We start from the raw sequence: 17821 nt of genomic DNA on the forward strand, positions 1-17821 counted from the left end.
TTTGCCTATCTCTTCTCTTCTCTCCCCAGACCCAACCCCTACCCCAAATCTAACCATCCATGGAATTACTCAACACACCTAAACCACCACCACTCGAAATTTTTTTAAAAAACTCCTCGATAGCCACTCCCCATCATCTTCTCTCTCCGCAAAGAGAGTGAGAGTAAGAGAAAGAGACACAAAAAAGAAAGAAGATGGGAAAGGTGGGTTGTGATGGGGGTTAGGGAAGGGAAAGAAGAGAGAGGCAAAGGGAGATGAGGGGTGGGTTGCGATGTAGGTGCGCTAGGGATTTGGTTTGGGGAGGGGATGTGAGAGAGAGAGAGAGAGACAGAGACAGAGAGACAGAGAGAGAAGGGGGAAAGGGTGGGGTGCGATGGTGTGAGTGAGAGAGAGAGAGAGAGGCAGAGAGAAGAGAGAAGATATAGGGGCTAAAATTACTAGCCCCTATATAGGAAAGTGAGAAAATTTAAACAATTTTTAGGGATTTATAGGGTAAAGTGAGGAAATTTGAGTTCCAGGTGGTTAAGTAAGAGTGAGCTCGAGTTCTAGGAAGTGAAATAGTAAATAAGCCTATTTTTATTAGAAGAATTTCTGATTCCCACAATAATTAAGAAAAATCTCATATGATGGTTTGTTGTAAAAGTCTTTGGGGGTTTTTCTTTAAAAAATAATTTATTATGAAGGTTTATAAGCAAAGTAGTAGATAATATTTAGTTATACAATTAGGCCCCAAACTGAAGAATTTTAGGCATTTTAGGGTTAATGGCAGAAAAACTTGATAATTTTCATTCATTTATTTTTTATTTTTGCGAAAAAGGGATTTCATTCATAATCCAATAGTTTCATACAAAGATCAGCATGAGAATAGTCGCCTCATTAAAACATTCTTAAGAAAATCACGTGGAAAAAATCATAGGGTAGGAAAGAGTGCCACACATGCTACAGACTAATAGAAGAGTCCAAAACAAAATAAAACAAAGACCACTACAATAAACAGAACCAACTACTACACTATTGAAAAACCAACATAAGAGACCCTGCAGAAGAGCACACCAACACATCCCAAACTGTCAAAGGATGCCTTCTATAAGAACAATCATAGTCCTTTGTACATCGCAAGAGTTGTTCAGCATGCCAAAGGTCAGAGATACGAGAAGACACTAAGAAGATAACACAGAGGAGGCAACAAAGAAGGACCCCACAAAAGCACACTAACTCATCCCAAAATTTGTTAAAGAAAACCTCCTATGAGAAAAACCATAGTTCTTTGGACATCACAAGAGTTGTTGAGTATGCAAAGAGTCGGAAGACAGAAAGAAACACCACAACAAATCTGGAGACTCCAACCTGCAAAACAAAAGAACAAAAAAAAAAAAACCAAACAAAGCAAAAAGGGAGAGGGGTGAGTAAAAGGAGAGTGGGAGAAAACAGAAGGAGGGAAGGAAAATGAAGGGGGGAAGAAGGAGGCCGCGAACCCCCAAAGGGGACGGTGGCTAGAAAACCTAACCCTAGGGTTTTTCCTCTTGCTCTCTTTTCGAAAGGACCCAACACGTTAGTTTTTGTTTTTGATTTTCATTCAACACATACAAGCTAGAGTGGACTTTGCACAAGCCTACTTATGGTAAAGAACAACCTAGACTATTAATACAAATATGTTAGACTATCAATACAAATAATATTACAACTATTATAATGGTGTTACTATTTGGACCCCATTTATTGATCATATTGTTGATCACCTCTCTAATACAAATCGGTCCCACATACATTGCTCACTTTTATTAGAGAGGTGGTCTTTAATGTGGTACAAAAAACATTATTATTATAATTATTATAAAATAAATTGCCCACTAGAATTCTCTAAATGGTGATATGTCAATGCATGATTTGAGTGAGACATCAATGGTTGTGGAGAAATTGATGCAGGGGTCAAATTAGTCTATTGACTCCCTCATCCAAGCAAGACGAAACGTAGTGGAGCTGAAGCTTGGGAACAAGAAAATAAAAAGGATCACGGGTTAGGCCTTTAGTGAAGATGCCAACCAATTGATGAATAGACGAAATATAACGAGTGCGAAGAACTCCTTGAGCAAGTAACTCACGAACAAAGTGATAATCAATTTCAATGTGATGTGTCTGAACATGAAAAATAGGATTAGCAGCAATATGAAGTGCGAACATATTATCAACAAAGATGTAAGATGATGCACAAAGAGGAATTTCAAGCCCACGAAACTAGTAATAGAATCATTGAATCTCAACATGTGTAGTACCTAAAGCACGGTACTCCGCTTCAGTGCTAGAATGAGAAATAGTGGATTGCTTCTAGGTTGTCCAAGCAAGAATTAGGGCCAAGAAAAATGCAAGCACCAATAGTAGACAGATGATCATCAAAAGAACTAGCTTAATATGAGTCGAAAAATCTGGAAAGAGATAGATTATGAGTCCGAAGGAAAAGAAGCCCATGCTTAAGAGTGCCTTCAATATAACGAAAAATTCATTTAACACTTTGAAGATGAGTGGTGTGAGGAGCATGCATAAATTGGCAAACCTAATTGACTACATAGGAAATGTCCGGACGAGACAAGGTCAAATATTATAACTCACCAACCATACTTCGATAAGTAGTAGCATCTTGCAAAGGATCACCATTAAGAAAGGAGAGACGATTGTTGGAAGTCAAGGGCGTGGGATTGGGCTTACAAGACCACATATGAAATTTCTTCAAAAGATCCAGGGCATAATGAGCCTGAGATAATGAGATGGCAGTCGGAGTACGATGAATCTCCATGCCAATAAAATAGCTAATGTCACCCATCCGACGATTATCAAACTTGGAGCAAAGAAGATAAATGAAAGTTGATATTTAATGAGCTCAGTGACCTGTGTCAATAATATCATCAACATAAATAAGGACAAAAACCAAAGAATCCTAGGCGTCGCAAATGAAAAGAGAAGCATCTAAATAGTTGTGAAAGAATCCTTCAATAAGTAAATAAAAACAGAGAGCTCAGGGAGCTTGATTAAGGCCATATAGAGCCGTATGAAGTTTGCACACATACTTAGGTCAGGAAGGATAAGTGAAGCTAGGGGATTGTTTCATGTAGACTTCTTCCTATAGGATGCCATTTAAAAAGGCATTGCAGACATCTAATTGTTGAAGAAGCCAATCCTTGGAAACAGCTAAAGCAATAAGGGTTCGGATGGTAGCTAATTTGACAACGGGACTGTAGCTCTCATCATAGTATACCCCATTCTTGTTGATTAGCCCCCTCGGAAACCAAGCAGGCCTAATGAAGTTCCATGGAACTATTGGCCTTGCACTTCACTTTATAAACCTATTTACATCCAACAATATTCATGTGTCCTCTTGGTGTGAAGTTTCGATGTGAGGCTGCCACGTGTCCCAACTAATATACCAGTGAGGAACCAGAGAGATTCCTGCAAGATACCTTCTAGGAGGCTGAATCGGCAGGGGGTTGTGGGCCTACACAACTGGGCGACTAGCGTGGAATCGGTCGTAGGTGCAGAGGGCACTTACCGATTATAAGGTGGGCTAGCAGCGTGGGCTACTTGGCCCTGCTTGGTGTCAGATCTTTTTCATATATCATAGCATGAGAGGCCGGTCAAATATGGTACAAAACAAGTCAATGTTCTTTTCCGTTAGGCTAGACTATATTGGCTTACCAAGGTGCTATGAAAATTCAAACCTAACACCACTTATTTGCAAATGAAGACATTTTTTCAATGAATTAGACCCTTTGACTTGGAGATGCTCTTATGTAAATGACCCTTTGACTTGGAGATGCACGTATGTAAATGTTTTTGCTCACTAGATCTACAATAAAAATCACAATTATAAAAAGAATAGTGGGTGAAGGACAGAGCCGAGGTCAAACCATCACACTCACTTTGAGTGAGTGAGGAAGTGGAGGCACTAAGCCCAATGAATTGTATATTGATTCCAACTAACACTAATGCCTTCGGAAAAGTGAAGCAGCTGTCTCTCTATCTGGCTTTCCTCAGATAATACAAACACCGCACCACCACCTACCTCCTCCTCCTCTTCCTCTTCTGAATTTTCTAACTGCGTGGACTTTTCTCTTTTCTTTCCGGCTGAAGAAGAACACTTCCATTAGATATGGCCCAAAAGAATGCGAGGCTAGCTCATCAAACCCAGGCCCAAAAGTAGCCCAGATTCCAATAATTACAAAATTCTTTCCCAAACAACAACCCTAGATTCTTAGCACTCTGAACTCTTGTTGTTGTTGTTGTTGTTCTACTTGTAGTGTTCTTAATTATGCAGAGCTGCTCATTTTTGGAGCTGTCTGTTTTCTAGGCATTATTGCATTCTTCGCATTTTCTGTAAATGTTGAGTATGGTTTTGTTGCTACATTTTGAGATTCGCTTGATTTGGTTGGGATTTGTGACAGAGGGTTCATTATCATGGCCATTGTGGAGCTGTTGGGAAATAAATTAAGTAGGCTTCTTCAATTCTCAGTTTCCATTGTTGACTGATTTTATTGAACTCTCTCTCTCTCTCTCTCTCTCTCTCTCTCTCTCTCTCTCTCTCTCTCTCTCTCTCCTATTACTTATTGCTACTTGTCTTTCTTGTAAAATCCATATCTTTGCATCCAAATAGTTGCCACTTGAATTTAAATTTGCACCAATTCTTGAACTCTTCCTTCCTTTCGTACTTCTAAGAAGAGTAAATATCTTTGTCTTGTAACTTAGTAAATTCTCATTCTCTTTCTTTTCCCTCAAGTTTGGGGGCTTGGGGCTGTTCAAGGAGTAATGCAGACAATCAGTTTGATATTATTTGTGCTGTTAGTAGTAATTGCATCAGGACAGTCAGATCTGGGAGCACTCTTAGAGCTCAGAAAAGGCATTCAGAAAGACCCTACTGGGAAAGTTCTTGTTTCATGGGATTCGAAGTCCGTGGACTCTGATGGCTGCCCCTTGAATTGGGTCGGGATAGCGTGTAGCAATGGCCGTGTGACATCAATCACTGTAAATGATGCTGGACTGGTTGGTGAGTTCAGCTTTTCAGCCATTACTGGTCTTAAAATGCTTCGCAATTTGTCGGTTTCAAACAACCAGCTGACGGGGACCATCTCAAAGGTTGGTTTAATCGAGTCCCTGGAATATTTGGATCTCTCATGCAATTTGTTTCATGGGTTAATACCCTCTGCTTTGGTCAACTTAAAGAGTTTAGTGCGTTTGAATCTTTCTTCAAACCAATTTGAAGGCATTTTTCCCACTGGTTTAGGCAAACTTGAACGGTTGAAGTATATAGATGCTCGAGCTAATGTCTTTTCTGGAGACATTATGAATTTTCTACCCAAAATGGGTAGCTTGGTCCATGTTGATCTGAGCAGCAATCGGTTTTCTGGTTCATTGGATTTGGGACGTGGTAACTCCTCTCTTGTTTCATCTATTCAATATTTGAATGTTAGCCACAATTTCTTGGTTGGAGAGCTTTTTCCTCACGATGGGATGCCATATTTTGATAGTTTGGAGACATTTGATGCTAGTTATAATCAGTTAGTGGGTCCTATACCTTCCTTCAATTTTGTTTTCTCTCTGCGCACACTTCGGCTTGGAAGCAACCAGCTCTCTGGTTCTCTACCGGAAGCTCTATTGCAAGAGAGCTCAATGCTCTTGTCCGAACTGGATCTTAGTCTTAACAAACTTGAAGGTATGTTGATTCTAACAGTTTTCTACACTTAACTTTGGCACACAACTTTTTTTTTTTTTTTTGGTAGAGGATATGTAAAAGTATTTTCTTTCCTTTCATATTTCCAATTGCGTATGAAAATTGATAGTCCTGTTTGGGAATTTCTTTTTTCAGACTTGGAAATTGAAAATAAATGAAGTGGAAATAACTGACTTACGATCGCATCAAAGAATGACCTTTTATTTAGTTATTTTTCTCTCTGTAATAGAAATGCTATTGCTTTACGCGATTCATCTCTAATGACATTATCACATAAAAATATGTTGGATGACAATGTTGGCATGCTTACATTAGCATCTTCATGTAAAACCATGATGCGAAGTTCTTCATGAACCATCAGAAACAGTGCGTGCAGATTTAAGTTTCTATGGCCAGTAGTGGGGACTAAATTTTCATCTTGGTCAGACAGAGGTTTAAGTTGGGGGAAGGTGTGAGCAAGAACAAGCTTAACAAATGCTATGTCTTTTTGATGTACATGTAATCATGAGTGGAAAATCATAATCATTTTAAGAATCAGTTTTAGTATAAATGCTACAGTGAGGGCAGTGGCCCGTCCATCTTTTCAGTATGCGGAATTTCTCTTTTGCATGATATTTCGTGTGTTATTGCTTGGGGTCTGCAGTTTTTAAAAGTCATCATATCATCTTCAAATTTACAATTTCATTCATTTACTCCTGTTTTCCTCCCCCCTTTCCTCTATACAGTTATACTGTTTGCCTTCATGACAGGTCCAGTAGGAAGCATCACCTCTGCAACTCTGAAGAAGCTTAATATTTCTTCGAACAAATTGTCAGGCTCCTTACCTGCCGTGGTTGGGCACTGTGCCATCATAGATCTGAGTAATAATATGCTCACAGGTAACTTGTCCCGAATCCGAAGTTGGGGAAATTACATTGAAGTTATCCAGCTAAGTTCCAATTCCTTGACAGGAAGCTTGCCTAATGAAACATCTCAATTTTTTAGGCTAACCTCATTTAAGATATCCAACAACTCATTAGAGGGTGCTCTTCCACCAGTATTGGGTACATACCCAGAGCTAAAAGTGATTGATCTTAGCCTCAACCAGCTACAAGGATTCCTTCTTCCCGGCTTTTTCTCGTCAACTAAATTGACTGATCTTAACTTGTCAGGCAACAATTTCTCCGGGTCAATACCTGTCCAGGAAATCTCAAGTCATCCTTCAAACAGTTCCGCTCAAAATCTGAGCCTGGTCTTTATAGATCTGTCTAATAACTCATTGAGTGGTCATTTGCCCACAGAGATCAGTGAGTTTCATAACTTGGTATATCTCAACCTATCTAAGAACAATTTTGATGGTAGCATTCCTGAAGACTTTCCAGATCAACTAAAAGGATTTAACGTGTCTTTCAATCATCTTTCCGGTGTTGTACCTGAAAATTTACGGCAGTTTCCTGATTCCGCATTTTATCCGGGGAACTCTTTGCTAACATTTCCCCATTCCCTATCATCACCGAAGGGTGTCCTCAATAATACTTCTAGGGAGCACAGGCCCCTTAAGAAAGCTGCTATTAGAATTTCCCTCATAGCAGGTTTGGTTGGTGGTGCTGCTGTTTTAGCTCTTTCATGTATGATGATCTATTACAGGGCTCATTGGCAGGAATGTACAAGTTCGAAAGAAAATTCTGGGAAGAAAGCTGGCGAACAAGGAGGCTCTGCCCTCTCTCATAGATCGGTACCTGAAAAAAGTGTAGACCGCTCAATATCTTCTCAAGATCTTTTACCATCATCCCAAACGAGGTATCCTCATGATGCCTGTGATACTTCATCAGTTCTAAAGAAACCTAAGAATTTGGGTCATCCTGAGTCAACAAAAAAAGAGGAAGGGACATCTGCTCCTATGTCTCTCTTATCATCATCAAATCTATCACCTTCTAAAAATCAACAACCACTTGGGAGTCCTGATGTGCTCAAAACTTGTTCTCCAGATAAATTGGCTGGTGATTTACATCTGTTTGATGGCTCCTTGGTGTTCACAGCAGAAGAACTTTCATGTGCTCCTGCAGAAGCTATTGGAAGGAGTTGTCATGGAACAATGTACAAAGCTATGCTTGACTCAGGTCATGTATTGGCTGTGAAATGGCTAAGGGAGGGTATAGCAAAAGGAAGGAAAGAATTTGCAAGAGAAGTAAAGAAACTAGGAAACATCAGACATCCGAATCTAGTTTCTCTGCTCGGTTACTACTGGGGCCCAAAGGAGCATGAGAAACTGATTATATCAACTTATATTAATGCACAATCGTTGGCATTCCATCTCCATGGTAAGACTGTTATCTTTCATTTTAGGATTTGAAATAAGAATCTCCCAAATATTATTTCCGTTAAAATCTCAGCAAAATGAAATTGCCAAGCCAAGCTGAGCCCATTATCTGATGATTCTGACCCATACAGAAAATCTGAGCTAAAAAGATTGGATAACTTACAACCGCATTTCATATGCATGCCACCTCTGGTTTTTGGAAAAGTTTGTCTCGCCAAAATCGCCAATACTTCAGATTATTTTTGTTTTCTGGTCTTGGTGAAGCTCCCACATATATCTAAAATGCTGCGAGTGTAATATTGTTCCTTGTGTACACCTTGATTTTACCAGCAATTCTCTCTCCTAAAAAAAAATTAAAAAAAATCTGCATGATATTTATTTTAATGTGTCTTTACTAGATATAGAGGTTTCAATAGGTTTCAATTTTATGTTAATTTTGAGAGTATTAATGATGCATATGTGAAACTTTTGGAACCCAATGAGATTTATGACAGTGCAGAAAATCTATTAGTAGTTAAACCAGAGGGCATGGTATAAATTTCTAAAAATAGGAGTGATGTCCATGTATTTTTCCTAAACCTCTAAGGAGGTTTGAATGAGCTTTATGCTGCTCTTACTCTGTGACAAGGTAAAATGATCTGGATCCATTTGGTCATTCTACAATTCACTATTTTTACTTGTTTACCAGTGGTCTGTAGGTAACAAAAGTATTCTACTGTATAAGATAACAAGAAGTACACTCGGAATCCAGTTTGACTGGTTTTCAGGACTGATGAATGGTAAATAGATCAACAGGAATTTTTTTTTCTTTTTTGAATAATAAGATTTGGGAATTAGGTCGAAGATGACTGTGCAGAAAAACTTTAAATAGTTAAACAAGAGAGCTTGGTGTAAAGGAGGTTTATGTATCTTTAGTAAACCCCTAGGGAAGTTTGAGTTTGAAGCATTTTATTTTTAATGTGTAGCACTAAACTGAATTGATCTGGATTCATTTTGTTATAAAGAAAGTCACAGTTTTTACTTTGTAATTTTGGGATGCAGTTGCAATGAAAAATTTCCTTTTAATCATCCCTTGAATATCCTTTTACAAAATTTACTATGTAATTATTTGTTAGAGAATATTAATTGTGTGCCAGAACTTCAGTCTGGCTGACAGAACCTGGGGCAACATCCAAGCCTACTAAAACCTGTAACCAATACTGAAAATTGTCCAAAGAGAGGCCAGTGTATTTTAAATGACTTAGATTTATTTTATTGAAATTGATGTCTTTTACTATGTGCTATTCTACTTTAAATTTACAGCCTGTTAGGTTAGGATGGCAGTTTATGCTAAGTTGTATCAGGTGTTCATTAATGGGAAATTGTTGTGCTTTTAAAGTAGGAGACACCTTTTGTTACTGTTTATAGTAGTATTTCACCAAATGCGTTGTGTGGTTTCTGTAATTTATTTTTTTAACAAATGTCTTGGTCTTGAATTATTGTTAAAATGCATGACCTGTCTTACTTTGTCTTTTAATATACTATTATTATGAAGGCAAATTTTTTTTTGCATCCATAAGAAATATATTCCTAAAGCTTTAGCGAGTTAACATCTGCCATTAATAGCTTAAAATGCATGAAACAGATCTTATTGGAGTTTGTATTATCAGTTGGCCCCTACCAACTTTCCTGTAATAAATCCATCACTTTAATTGGACAATTTATGGGTGACACCGGCAACACCCTTCTAATATTTTGCATATGTTTTTAAAATCTTTTTCTAGTTTTATTCCTGCATCTGACATGAGTTTTCTGAATCTTTCTGAGTCGTCTACAGAAGTTGAGCCAAGAAAACTTTCACCCCTGTCTCTTGAGGAACGGCTCAGAATTTCTGTAGATGTTGCCCGATGTCTGAACTTCCTACATAATGAGAAGGCAATTCCCCATGGCAACCTCAAATCCACAAATATTTTATTAGAAACTCCTAGTCTGAACGCAGTCCTCACAGATCACAGTCTCCACCGAATTTTGACTCCGGCTGGCACTACTGAGCAAGTACTGAATGCAGGTGCTCTTGGCTATCGGCCCCCTGAATTTGCTAGCTCAAGTAAACCCTGCCCATCCTTGAAGAGTGATGTCTATGCGTTCGGGGTGATCTTGTTGGAGCTCTTGACTGGAAAGAGTTCCGGGGAGATTGTGTCTGGCATACCTGGTGTGGTTGATTTGACAGACTGGGTGAGACTATTGGCAGAAGAAAATCGTTCTTTTGAATGCATTGACAGAGTGATTCTGGAAAAGCGTAGCGTTAAGCACTCCCCCAGAGTTCTTGATGGTATGCTACAGGTAGCTCTAAGATGTATCCAACCAGCATCGGAAAGACCCGACATCAAAACTGTATTTGAAGAGATTTCAGGTATAGTGAACTAAAGGGCACCCCAGGTACAACAAATGCTCTAACTGTAGTCATTGGTACTAACACCATACATCGATTCTTTTTTCATTTTTGTGTAATTTACTAATTGTTTGTCAACTGATCCTGTAATTGACAAAGCCAAACAGGTAGTGGTACAGTTCAGAGGAAAATAAGTTCATTGTTTATATGTGGGGTGAATAATTTTTGTTGACCCTACTCTAGGGTATGATTTTCATACTGGCATTCGTGTGGTATTAATTTTAGATCTTCATCACTGAGATTTCTCAATCTGCAAACTTTTAATCTGCCAAGCTTTTTTCTGCACCCAAATTTATGGAAATACTGTACGTGGATATAATGTGTTTTCAAATTTATGAACATCAAAATTTCCAATTCTTTTTTTATTTTTTTGGATATCTAAGAAAATATAAGCTCAATCGGTAGAAAGATGTTCGACAAGGTTAGCTTTTACATCTCACGGAAGCTTTGTCCAACATTTTGCCAGACATTTTAAACTGCCGAACTGATTGAACCCGACCCGACTGAGCCGTTTGGTTTGGTGTGGGTCTATTTTCTATTTTCAAATTTTGGTAACAAAAATCAAATTGAATTGGCTGAACTGATTTCAGTTCTCGGTTTTAAAACTGGCAGTTTAGCCAAACCGAATTGGTCCAGCATAATCTTTTTTTTTCTTCTTTTTAATATATAACACCCAACTTTTCCATGCGACATTATGGATTGGCTTAGCTTCTTACATCGCTTGGGCAATCTCCAATCTATGAGGCCAAACACAAAAAAATCCTAAATTTTCACCCAATTCCTCTCCCAACCCAAGAAAAGTAAGGGGCTAAATTTGGAAAAACTACTTTTAACCACTTTGAGCAACAAAATCCCTTACGGCGGCATCAAACAGTTACTTGTTAAAGTAAACCCAAAAGTTCTACAATACTAACTTACCTTCTCCCCATTAAAAAAATGAAAAAAAATTCAAAGAAGAAAGTTTTACAAGATACAAAAAGAAGCTAGTCAGTCATTCTTCACTACTAAATCCATCCAGCAATACCAAATCTGTGTCTGGTATGGAAGAACACCTTAGAAGAGTTAGCTCATTTACTCAGCACAAAAACAAACTTTGCTGTACCCCTCAAACAGAAACACCATTTGAGCAACCAAAAGAGCCCAAGGCGACCAGAAAACTAGTTACTATATATTTCCAATTTTCAATATCATTAAATAGTTTCCTACCTTCTGTGAATGAAATCGTAAGGTCCCCAATCAAATCTGTCATATGTAATTCATGTGTCCAAGGTGACTAGAAGACTAGTTACTCTACATCTCCAGCTTCAAAATCATCCAATAGTATCCTTCTCTCCTCACATGAAATCAGCAGGTCCCGATCAACTTTGTAGTACGTAACTTATATGCACTAAACCAAATCACGTGGGTCAGAAATCGTACTTTGTTCTCCCACTCTTTAGTATCAGGCACAACATATCTGAAATGTCAGAAAAGGAATTGTAGAAGTTCCAAGACTCGAGCATCAGGCGTTTCCTTGATCCTTTGAAATGAACAACCTATATCCAGGATATATATCATAGAAGGGACTCAGAAGAATTTTACAAATAACCACAATTGAGTATCATATTTGTTTCTATTGAACAGGTGGTGTGTTTTGGACAGTTGCAGCATACCTTAACATCCAAGGGCATGCCATGAAATTGACCTGCGCCCTCTGGTGGTGTCCAATTGTATAGAGCACAGGGTAAAAACAACACTGAAGCATCGCCAATATCCTCTATGAAAGCTTGGGCTTTGATAAATTTCTTTGCATCAAAAGATGGGTGTGACTTCACCACCCAGGCAAGAGCTAGCTGATCCCCAAGCATTCTAGAAGCTCTCATGTACCTTGATCCATAAACTTTTAGTACTTCTTGTAGAAAAATCTTCGCCCTGCATCGATACAGTATGTGAGATGTGGAAAATGATCCAGAAGAAACACCGCATTTATGTTTTCTGGTAAACAGTAACCATTAACTTTCAGTTAAATATCTCTTCTGTTGCAAACCAACCGAGCTAACATGAAAAAGAAAACCAGATAATGTGATAAATGCACCTTAAAATGCCATCGGAAGTACCCCTCACTGCTATAAACCCTGAATTCAGAGGTTGAGCTTTGTTGTTTCGGAACGTGAGTGCCAGATGAAAATTCGGGTACTCACGAAAAATGTATCCTAGATCATCAACCACAGCTATATCCGAGTCAGTGAATATATAATGACAATTATGCCCCTGCTTCTGAGAAAGCTCCTCCAGCTTTGTTTCTAGGAAGGTCTGAATCACAGAAATCCGAAACAAACATCATAATAAAGCATTTTTCTGATGACTGATAAATACACTATTACACATGGGAACAATTTCATGTTAAAGCACCCCCTACCTTAAAAAGGAGAGGTCTTAACTAATGAAATAAACTATGTAATATTTCTGAGAAGCATAGCTACTGATAAACAAGAGATTTTTCTACTTGTTATTAATATAACTTGCTCTTACAATGTAAGACCTGATTCTTTGAAGCATCAACTGGTCACGTGAATATTCACCTTGAATTGGATGTACAGTGACCCCATTTCTGTGCATTGAAAGATCAGATTCTGGGTCAGTAAGAATGACTACATTGCTCCGAGGCATTGATACCTGCAAGTATGAAGTACAGACATGAATTTGGGAATTCATAATGATAAATAAAATTTCAACAGCATACACTAAAATGTTTACAAATTAGCATATTGACTTCCTTCTAACCAAGTATCTGTATCATACGAAATCCAAACTACAAAGTCTGCTGATAATAAAAACCCCTAATTTTTCCTACCATTCTAAAAAGTCTGCACATCCTAACATAGAACCATTCAATTACAGTCATTCCTTGGTTTAAATAGGGAACAGAACACACTCCTTATTGTGGAATTGACATGGGAGATTAATACAATTTTCTACATATTCTGTTTAAACCACGTTAGAAAATCCGCGTTCCATCAGTTGCAATTTCACTATATCAATATTGAGCTCACAAAACCTCAAACATGTACCCCAAGATCTTTTAGAAATTAGCAAAGACATGATAAATCACAATGGTACTTGTTTAGTGTTAGAAAAACAATGAACATTGAGCAACTAATCCATTATGTTCTATTTAACGATTACCTGAATGAAGTTAATGAAGACATTCAAGATGGCCATTGACCTCTCCACTTTAGTATAAGAAGCATTCCCAACGGTAACCAAGTGTGACAATTGATCCTCGGCGAGCCCATTAACGGTGGAGTTGTATATGGTGAAGACAGTGACAAAGGCAATGTCATCAACCCCACCGGACACATGGGAAGAGGCTGAAGAATGGGTTTGGTTGAGAGCTTTGATGCCTGCCCGGATTAAAAAACCATTGGTAGACAACACAACCACACAAACCCAAACCCAAATCCGATCTAATCAAATTATATGAACAAAAGAATCTGATTTGATTTATTCTGATAAAGAAATTGATTAACCTTGGCATTGGAGGCGATTTCTCAAGCCTTGACCAGCAGCAGGTCCAAGAACCAAGTGATTGGATTTGTTGCCTTGTTTCTTCTTGGGCAAATCTTCCACATTAGAGTTATAATGCAATTGCTTGACTGAAATTTAAACTTCAATTGTGAATTTGAATGTTGTTTCTTCAGAGTTTAGCCTCAAATAAGGGAAAATAAATATAATAAAAAAAAAGTAGAAAGAGAACAGAAGGCTCACCGGAGAAGAAGTGAGGAAGAATGAAAATAAGAGGGAGAAAGATGAGGAAACGACGCCATCCGCTGCACACTCTCATCGCCTTACCAATTGCTCACTCTGACTCTGCTGCATACTGCATCAGATCAACTATTGTTAGAGAGAGAGAACTGTACTGTTTCTAATCGTATCTGTCTCTAATTTCAGTGGCTTTTTGTTTTTGTTTTGTTGTTTCTTTTTCTTCTGGGCTTTTTCTATGGGCCTCAATTCAATTGGGTCTGAGTTGCCCACCCGGGTAAACGAGACGTCGTTGAGTTTGTTTTCAAGGCACAGCAATGCCAAATTATGTCCTTTAAAGCCTCGATAACTTTTCTTGATGCTATTTTTTTTTATACAAATTTATAAATAAACTCAATCCTAGACATGTATTTATAAAAAAACTCAAGTCTTATTTAAACATAGAAACACACGAGTGCAAATATTATCTCGTCCCTCATATTATCCTTTCCTAGGGGCGGATAGTCATATAGTTGCACATCGATATTAACTCTTGCGGATGAAGTGTCGCCGGGAGTAGACTGCTCGATTTCAGGGGTGAAAGGAGTAGAGATCGCCTGGTCCATCTCCTTACGTAGTGCATCCTCGAGGTTCCCGCTAGTCTTTAAGTCTCGAAGTCGGTCATTCACAAGCTTCTCAACGTCTTCTGCGCGCATTGCTGGTCGATCACGTTGGCGAATTTTGCGATTCGGGCGACGCCGATTGACCTCCTCGTTGATCCGCGCGGGTCGGTCCTCTCGTCGGCCTAGGAGGCGTGTTGGTGGATCGCGCTTGCGAGGATTTTTGCGGACGGCGAGCGGTGGGCGCCTCTCTTCACGATCCTCATTGCGATGGTTACTGGGTTGACCTCCGGGGCCTAGCCTTTCGTGAATATTTCTCTGCGAGTGGGCAGCGGAGCGCCTATCTTCACGATCCTCATTGCGGTGATTGTCAGTTTGATCTCCCTGTAAGCCTAGCCTTTGAAGCACATTTCCCTGCGGGCCCAGGCGAGCACGGACGTCAAGTCGTGGGCCGAGCCTTTCTCGCACGTTGCTTTGCGTGTGGCTTGCAAATGCTTGCGACATGTCGGCAAGCCGATCACGTGGTTGTGCATTGCCTTGTCTGCTCGCTCCTGCTCGACCCGCTTGGTGCCCGTTGAGCTGCCCACCGATGCGTTCGTCTCTTCTTCTCTCTTCGCCTGGTTGTCCAAGGCCAAGATTTTGAGCCACGCTTATTTGATTAATGAGCTGCCTCATAAGAGCATTTTGGTCGTCCATTCTCTGAGCTAGCTGGTCGACTCTCAGGTTGAGATATGCTTGACTTTGTGGATCGGGAGGAGAGAAGCGTGTGGAGCCCAATTGCACACGGCCCAGGGTTTCATTGGACGTGTGAGAGCGTGCTTCGAGCGTGGAGGCAATGGAGGGAACGCTTGAAGTTGCTCCAAGACCGGGCCTAAATCGGTGGTGGTAACGAGCCCACCTTGATAAGAGGGTCCACCATGTTCGGCGGCAGTGCCACGGAGGTTGCTAGATCCGGTTGCGGGTCCGGTAGGTGGCACGGTGGCGAGAGGTTGTGGTGCCACCATGTAGATCGCGGGATCGTGGGTGGAATGGCTTTGGGCCATCTCGGATCGAGCCGCGGCGGTTTTGCTCCTAATGCGTTTGCTTCCAACCATGGTTGTTTAGAAGGCTTCGGTAGATTGGAAAATAGGAGGAACGGATTCCTTGAGGACGCGTTGAGTATAACTCGTGCTCTCAATGAAAGCACTAAATGTTTGTGCAAATAATCTCATGGGGAGAATATTCGCTTATGGATCCTTCAACTTTCGATCTTCCTTCTCTCTCTTTCTCGATTCCTGTAAAACAGATTGGAGTAAATAGACCACACCCGGGGGGTGTTGGCCAAAGGCCCTCCGATGCCTAAGTTAGTTCGAGTGTTTGTAGAAAAACAATAGCTAAGCAAAGGGTACGGAGTAGTATTTATGTGGGGTGTGAACCGGGCGGCCGGGCCGTGTGTGGTGGCCGGAGCCGTATGGAGAAAATATGGAGAGTGGAGAGTGGAGAGGGAGAAAGAGCTTCGGGTATTTTTCTCGGGTATAAGGAGTAGGTTTAGATGTACCTTGAATGATGAATGAAGTCATCTATTTATAGGAGCCTCAGGGCTAGGGTTTCGTAGAGAATATGCTGAGTTTATTCTTTACCCAAATTCGTAGGGATCGAGTCGGACTGAGATAATATCTGATTTAATGATATTATCTATTTTTATGGAGATAATATCTGAATTAAATGATAATATCTTAAGCCGTGTGTGCAAATATTTCCGTCTGCTTATGGGCAACTGTGTGACTATCCTGCCTCCCTTAAGAAACGGATAGGAACTCGGATACTTCCCGCAGAGGCATGGAGACCTCCTTTTAAGAAATTCCTGGCGCACCCTGCGTCTCCCTTAGGATGCTTTTTAGTGGGCTGCGTCTCCAAACAGACGCTTTTAGTCGTCGCCTGCGTCTCGAAGGACGCTACTTATGGGCAATGTGTGACTATCCTGCCTCCCTTAGGAAACGGATAGAAACCGGATACTTCCCGCAGGAGGCATGGAGACCTCATTTTAAGAAATTCCTAGCGCACCTGCATCTCTCTTAGGACCCTTTTTAGTAGGCTGCGTCTCAAGCGGACGCTTTTAGTCGCCTGCGTCTCCCTTAGGACGCTCCTTATGGGCAACTATATGACTATCCTGCCCCCTTAGGGAATGGATAGAAACCTGGATACCTCCCTTAGGAAATTCCTAGCGCACTCTGCGTCTCCCTTAGGACGCTTTTTATGGGCTGCGTCTCGAAGGACGCTTAAGTCGTTGCCTGCGTCTCCGGAAGGACGCCGCTTATGGACAACAGTTGTGTTTTGTGGGTAGATGAGACATTTTGGAATAAGAAACTGAGCTTATATTGATATTCATAAGATTACAGTCCTTTATTTGAAAATGAAAATCACTGAGTACAAAAACTTGGAGCTTCTAGCAGTCAGTAGGAAGCATTACGGATAATACTTTCGGAGATGGTAGACATTCCATTGCCGTGGTATTTCCTTCCAATCCATGGTGTCCAGCGTGTAGCTTCCTCTGCCCCCGAACCAACTGATCACATAAGGGCCTTCCCAATTGGGTTTCATTTTAGGCAGACCATGGATCAGCAAGATCAACGCCATCACCTCCGCCACACATCAGAAGATTCGCTACCCCATTCCTTGGGGTGGGATCGGCCAACTCAATAGCGATCAGGCAATGGCGAGGAAATGCTCAGCTCAAGGGCTGAAGAAAGGCAAGCAAACACAGTTCCTCCCTGTGAATCAAGCAGATCTAAAGGGAGTAGAACAATCAGATGAGAAAGCAGATTCCGTTCTGACGGTCGAGCGAGCCAAAAAGGAAAGGGAATAACTACTCCCCAATAGCAATCAAAGAATCAGGACCAAGTCGAGGGAATCCGTCCGGAGGTCTATCCTGAAGAAGGATGGAAGCCCGAGGAGGACGTTGAGCTAATACCCTTGATCCCGACAAGCCGAGAGAATAGCGCGGATCGGCTCGCGCCTAAGCCAGGAGGAAAAGGCGAGCTTGTAGCCTTCCTCCA

General features: G+C 40.4%; 2 protein-coding genes across 3 annotated transcripts; one reads left to right on the forward strand and one right to left on the reverse strand.

The window, feature by feature from the left end:
- Positions 1–3983: 3983 nt before the first annotated feature.
- LOC103330361 (Leucine-rich repeat protein kinase family protein) lies at positions 3984–10592 on the forward strand. The gene is made up of 3 exons (XM_008232931.3): positions 3984–5698; positions 6466–8016; positions 9832–10592. The coding sequence occupies exons 1-3, from the start codon at positions 4795–4797 to the stop codon at positions 10419–10421; spliced, it is 3045 nt and encodes a 1014-aa protein (XP_008231153.2). The 5' UTR covers positions 3984–4794; the 3' UTR covers positions 10422–10592.
- Positions 10593–11309: 717 nt separating this feature from the next.
- Positions 11310–14374, reverse strand: LOC103330370 (polyphosphatidylinositol phosphatase). Of its 2 annotated transcripts, XR_001677595.2 has the most exons (8): positions 14194–14374; positions 13956–14081; positions 13612–13829; positions 12958–13101; positions 12521–12738; positions 12099–12357; positions 11653–11981; positions 11310–11550 (listed from the first exon to the last, which is right to left on the reverse strand). XR_001677595.2 is itself a non-coding variant. In XM_008232943.3 (7 exons), the coding sequence occupies exons 1-7, from the start codon at positions 14267–14269 to the stop codon at positions 11853–11855; spliced, it is 1170 nt and encodes a 389-aa protein (XP_008231165.2). In that variant the 5' UTR covers positions 14270–14374; the 3' UTR covers positions 11346–11852. The 2 variants fall into 2 exon arrangements, 1 of the variants encoding a protein (XP_008231165.2); XM_008232943.3 differs by having other exon boundaries at positions 11346–11981.
- Positions 14375–17821: the final 3447 nt, after the last annotated feature.

This window comes from Prunus mume, linkage group LG1 (assembly GCF_029339155.1).
Source record: "Prunus mume cultivar Tortuosa linkage group LG1, ASM2933915v1, whole genome shotgun sequence".
Taxonomy (NCBI): Eukaryota; Viridiplantae; Streptophyta; class Magnoliopsida; order Rosales; family Rosaceae; genus Prunus; species Prunus mume.

Coding starts and splice junctions, on each gene's coding strand:
- LOC103330361 (XM_008232931.3), top strand. CDS start 4,795: ATGCAGACAATCAGTTTGATATTATTTGTGCTGTTAGTAGTAATTGCA. Junction 5,699..6,465: donor TAGTCTTAACAAACTTGAAG/GTATGTTGATTC, acceptor CCTTCATGACAG/GTCCAGTAGGAAGCATCACC. Junction 8,017..9,831: donor GTTGGCATTCCATCTCCATG/GTAAGACTGTTA, acceptor AGTCGTCTACAG/AAGTTGAGCCAAGAAAACTT.
- LOC103330370 (XM_008232943.3), bottom strand. CDS start 14,269: ATGAGAGTGTGCAGCGGATGGCGTCGTTTCCTCATCTTTCTCCCTCTT. Junction 13,830..13,955: donor AAATCGCCTCCAATGCCAAG/GTTAATCAATTT, acceptor TAATCCGGGCAG/GCATCAAAGCTCTCAACCAA. Junction 12,739..12,957: donor AAAGAATCAGGTCTTACATT/GTAAGAGCAAGT, acceptor TCTGTGATTCAG/ACCTTCCTAGAAACAAAGCT.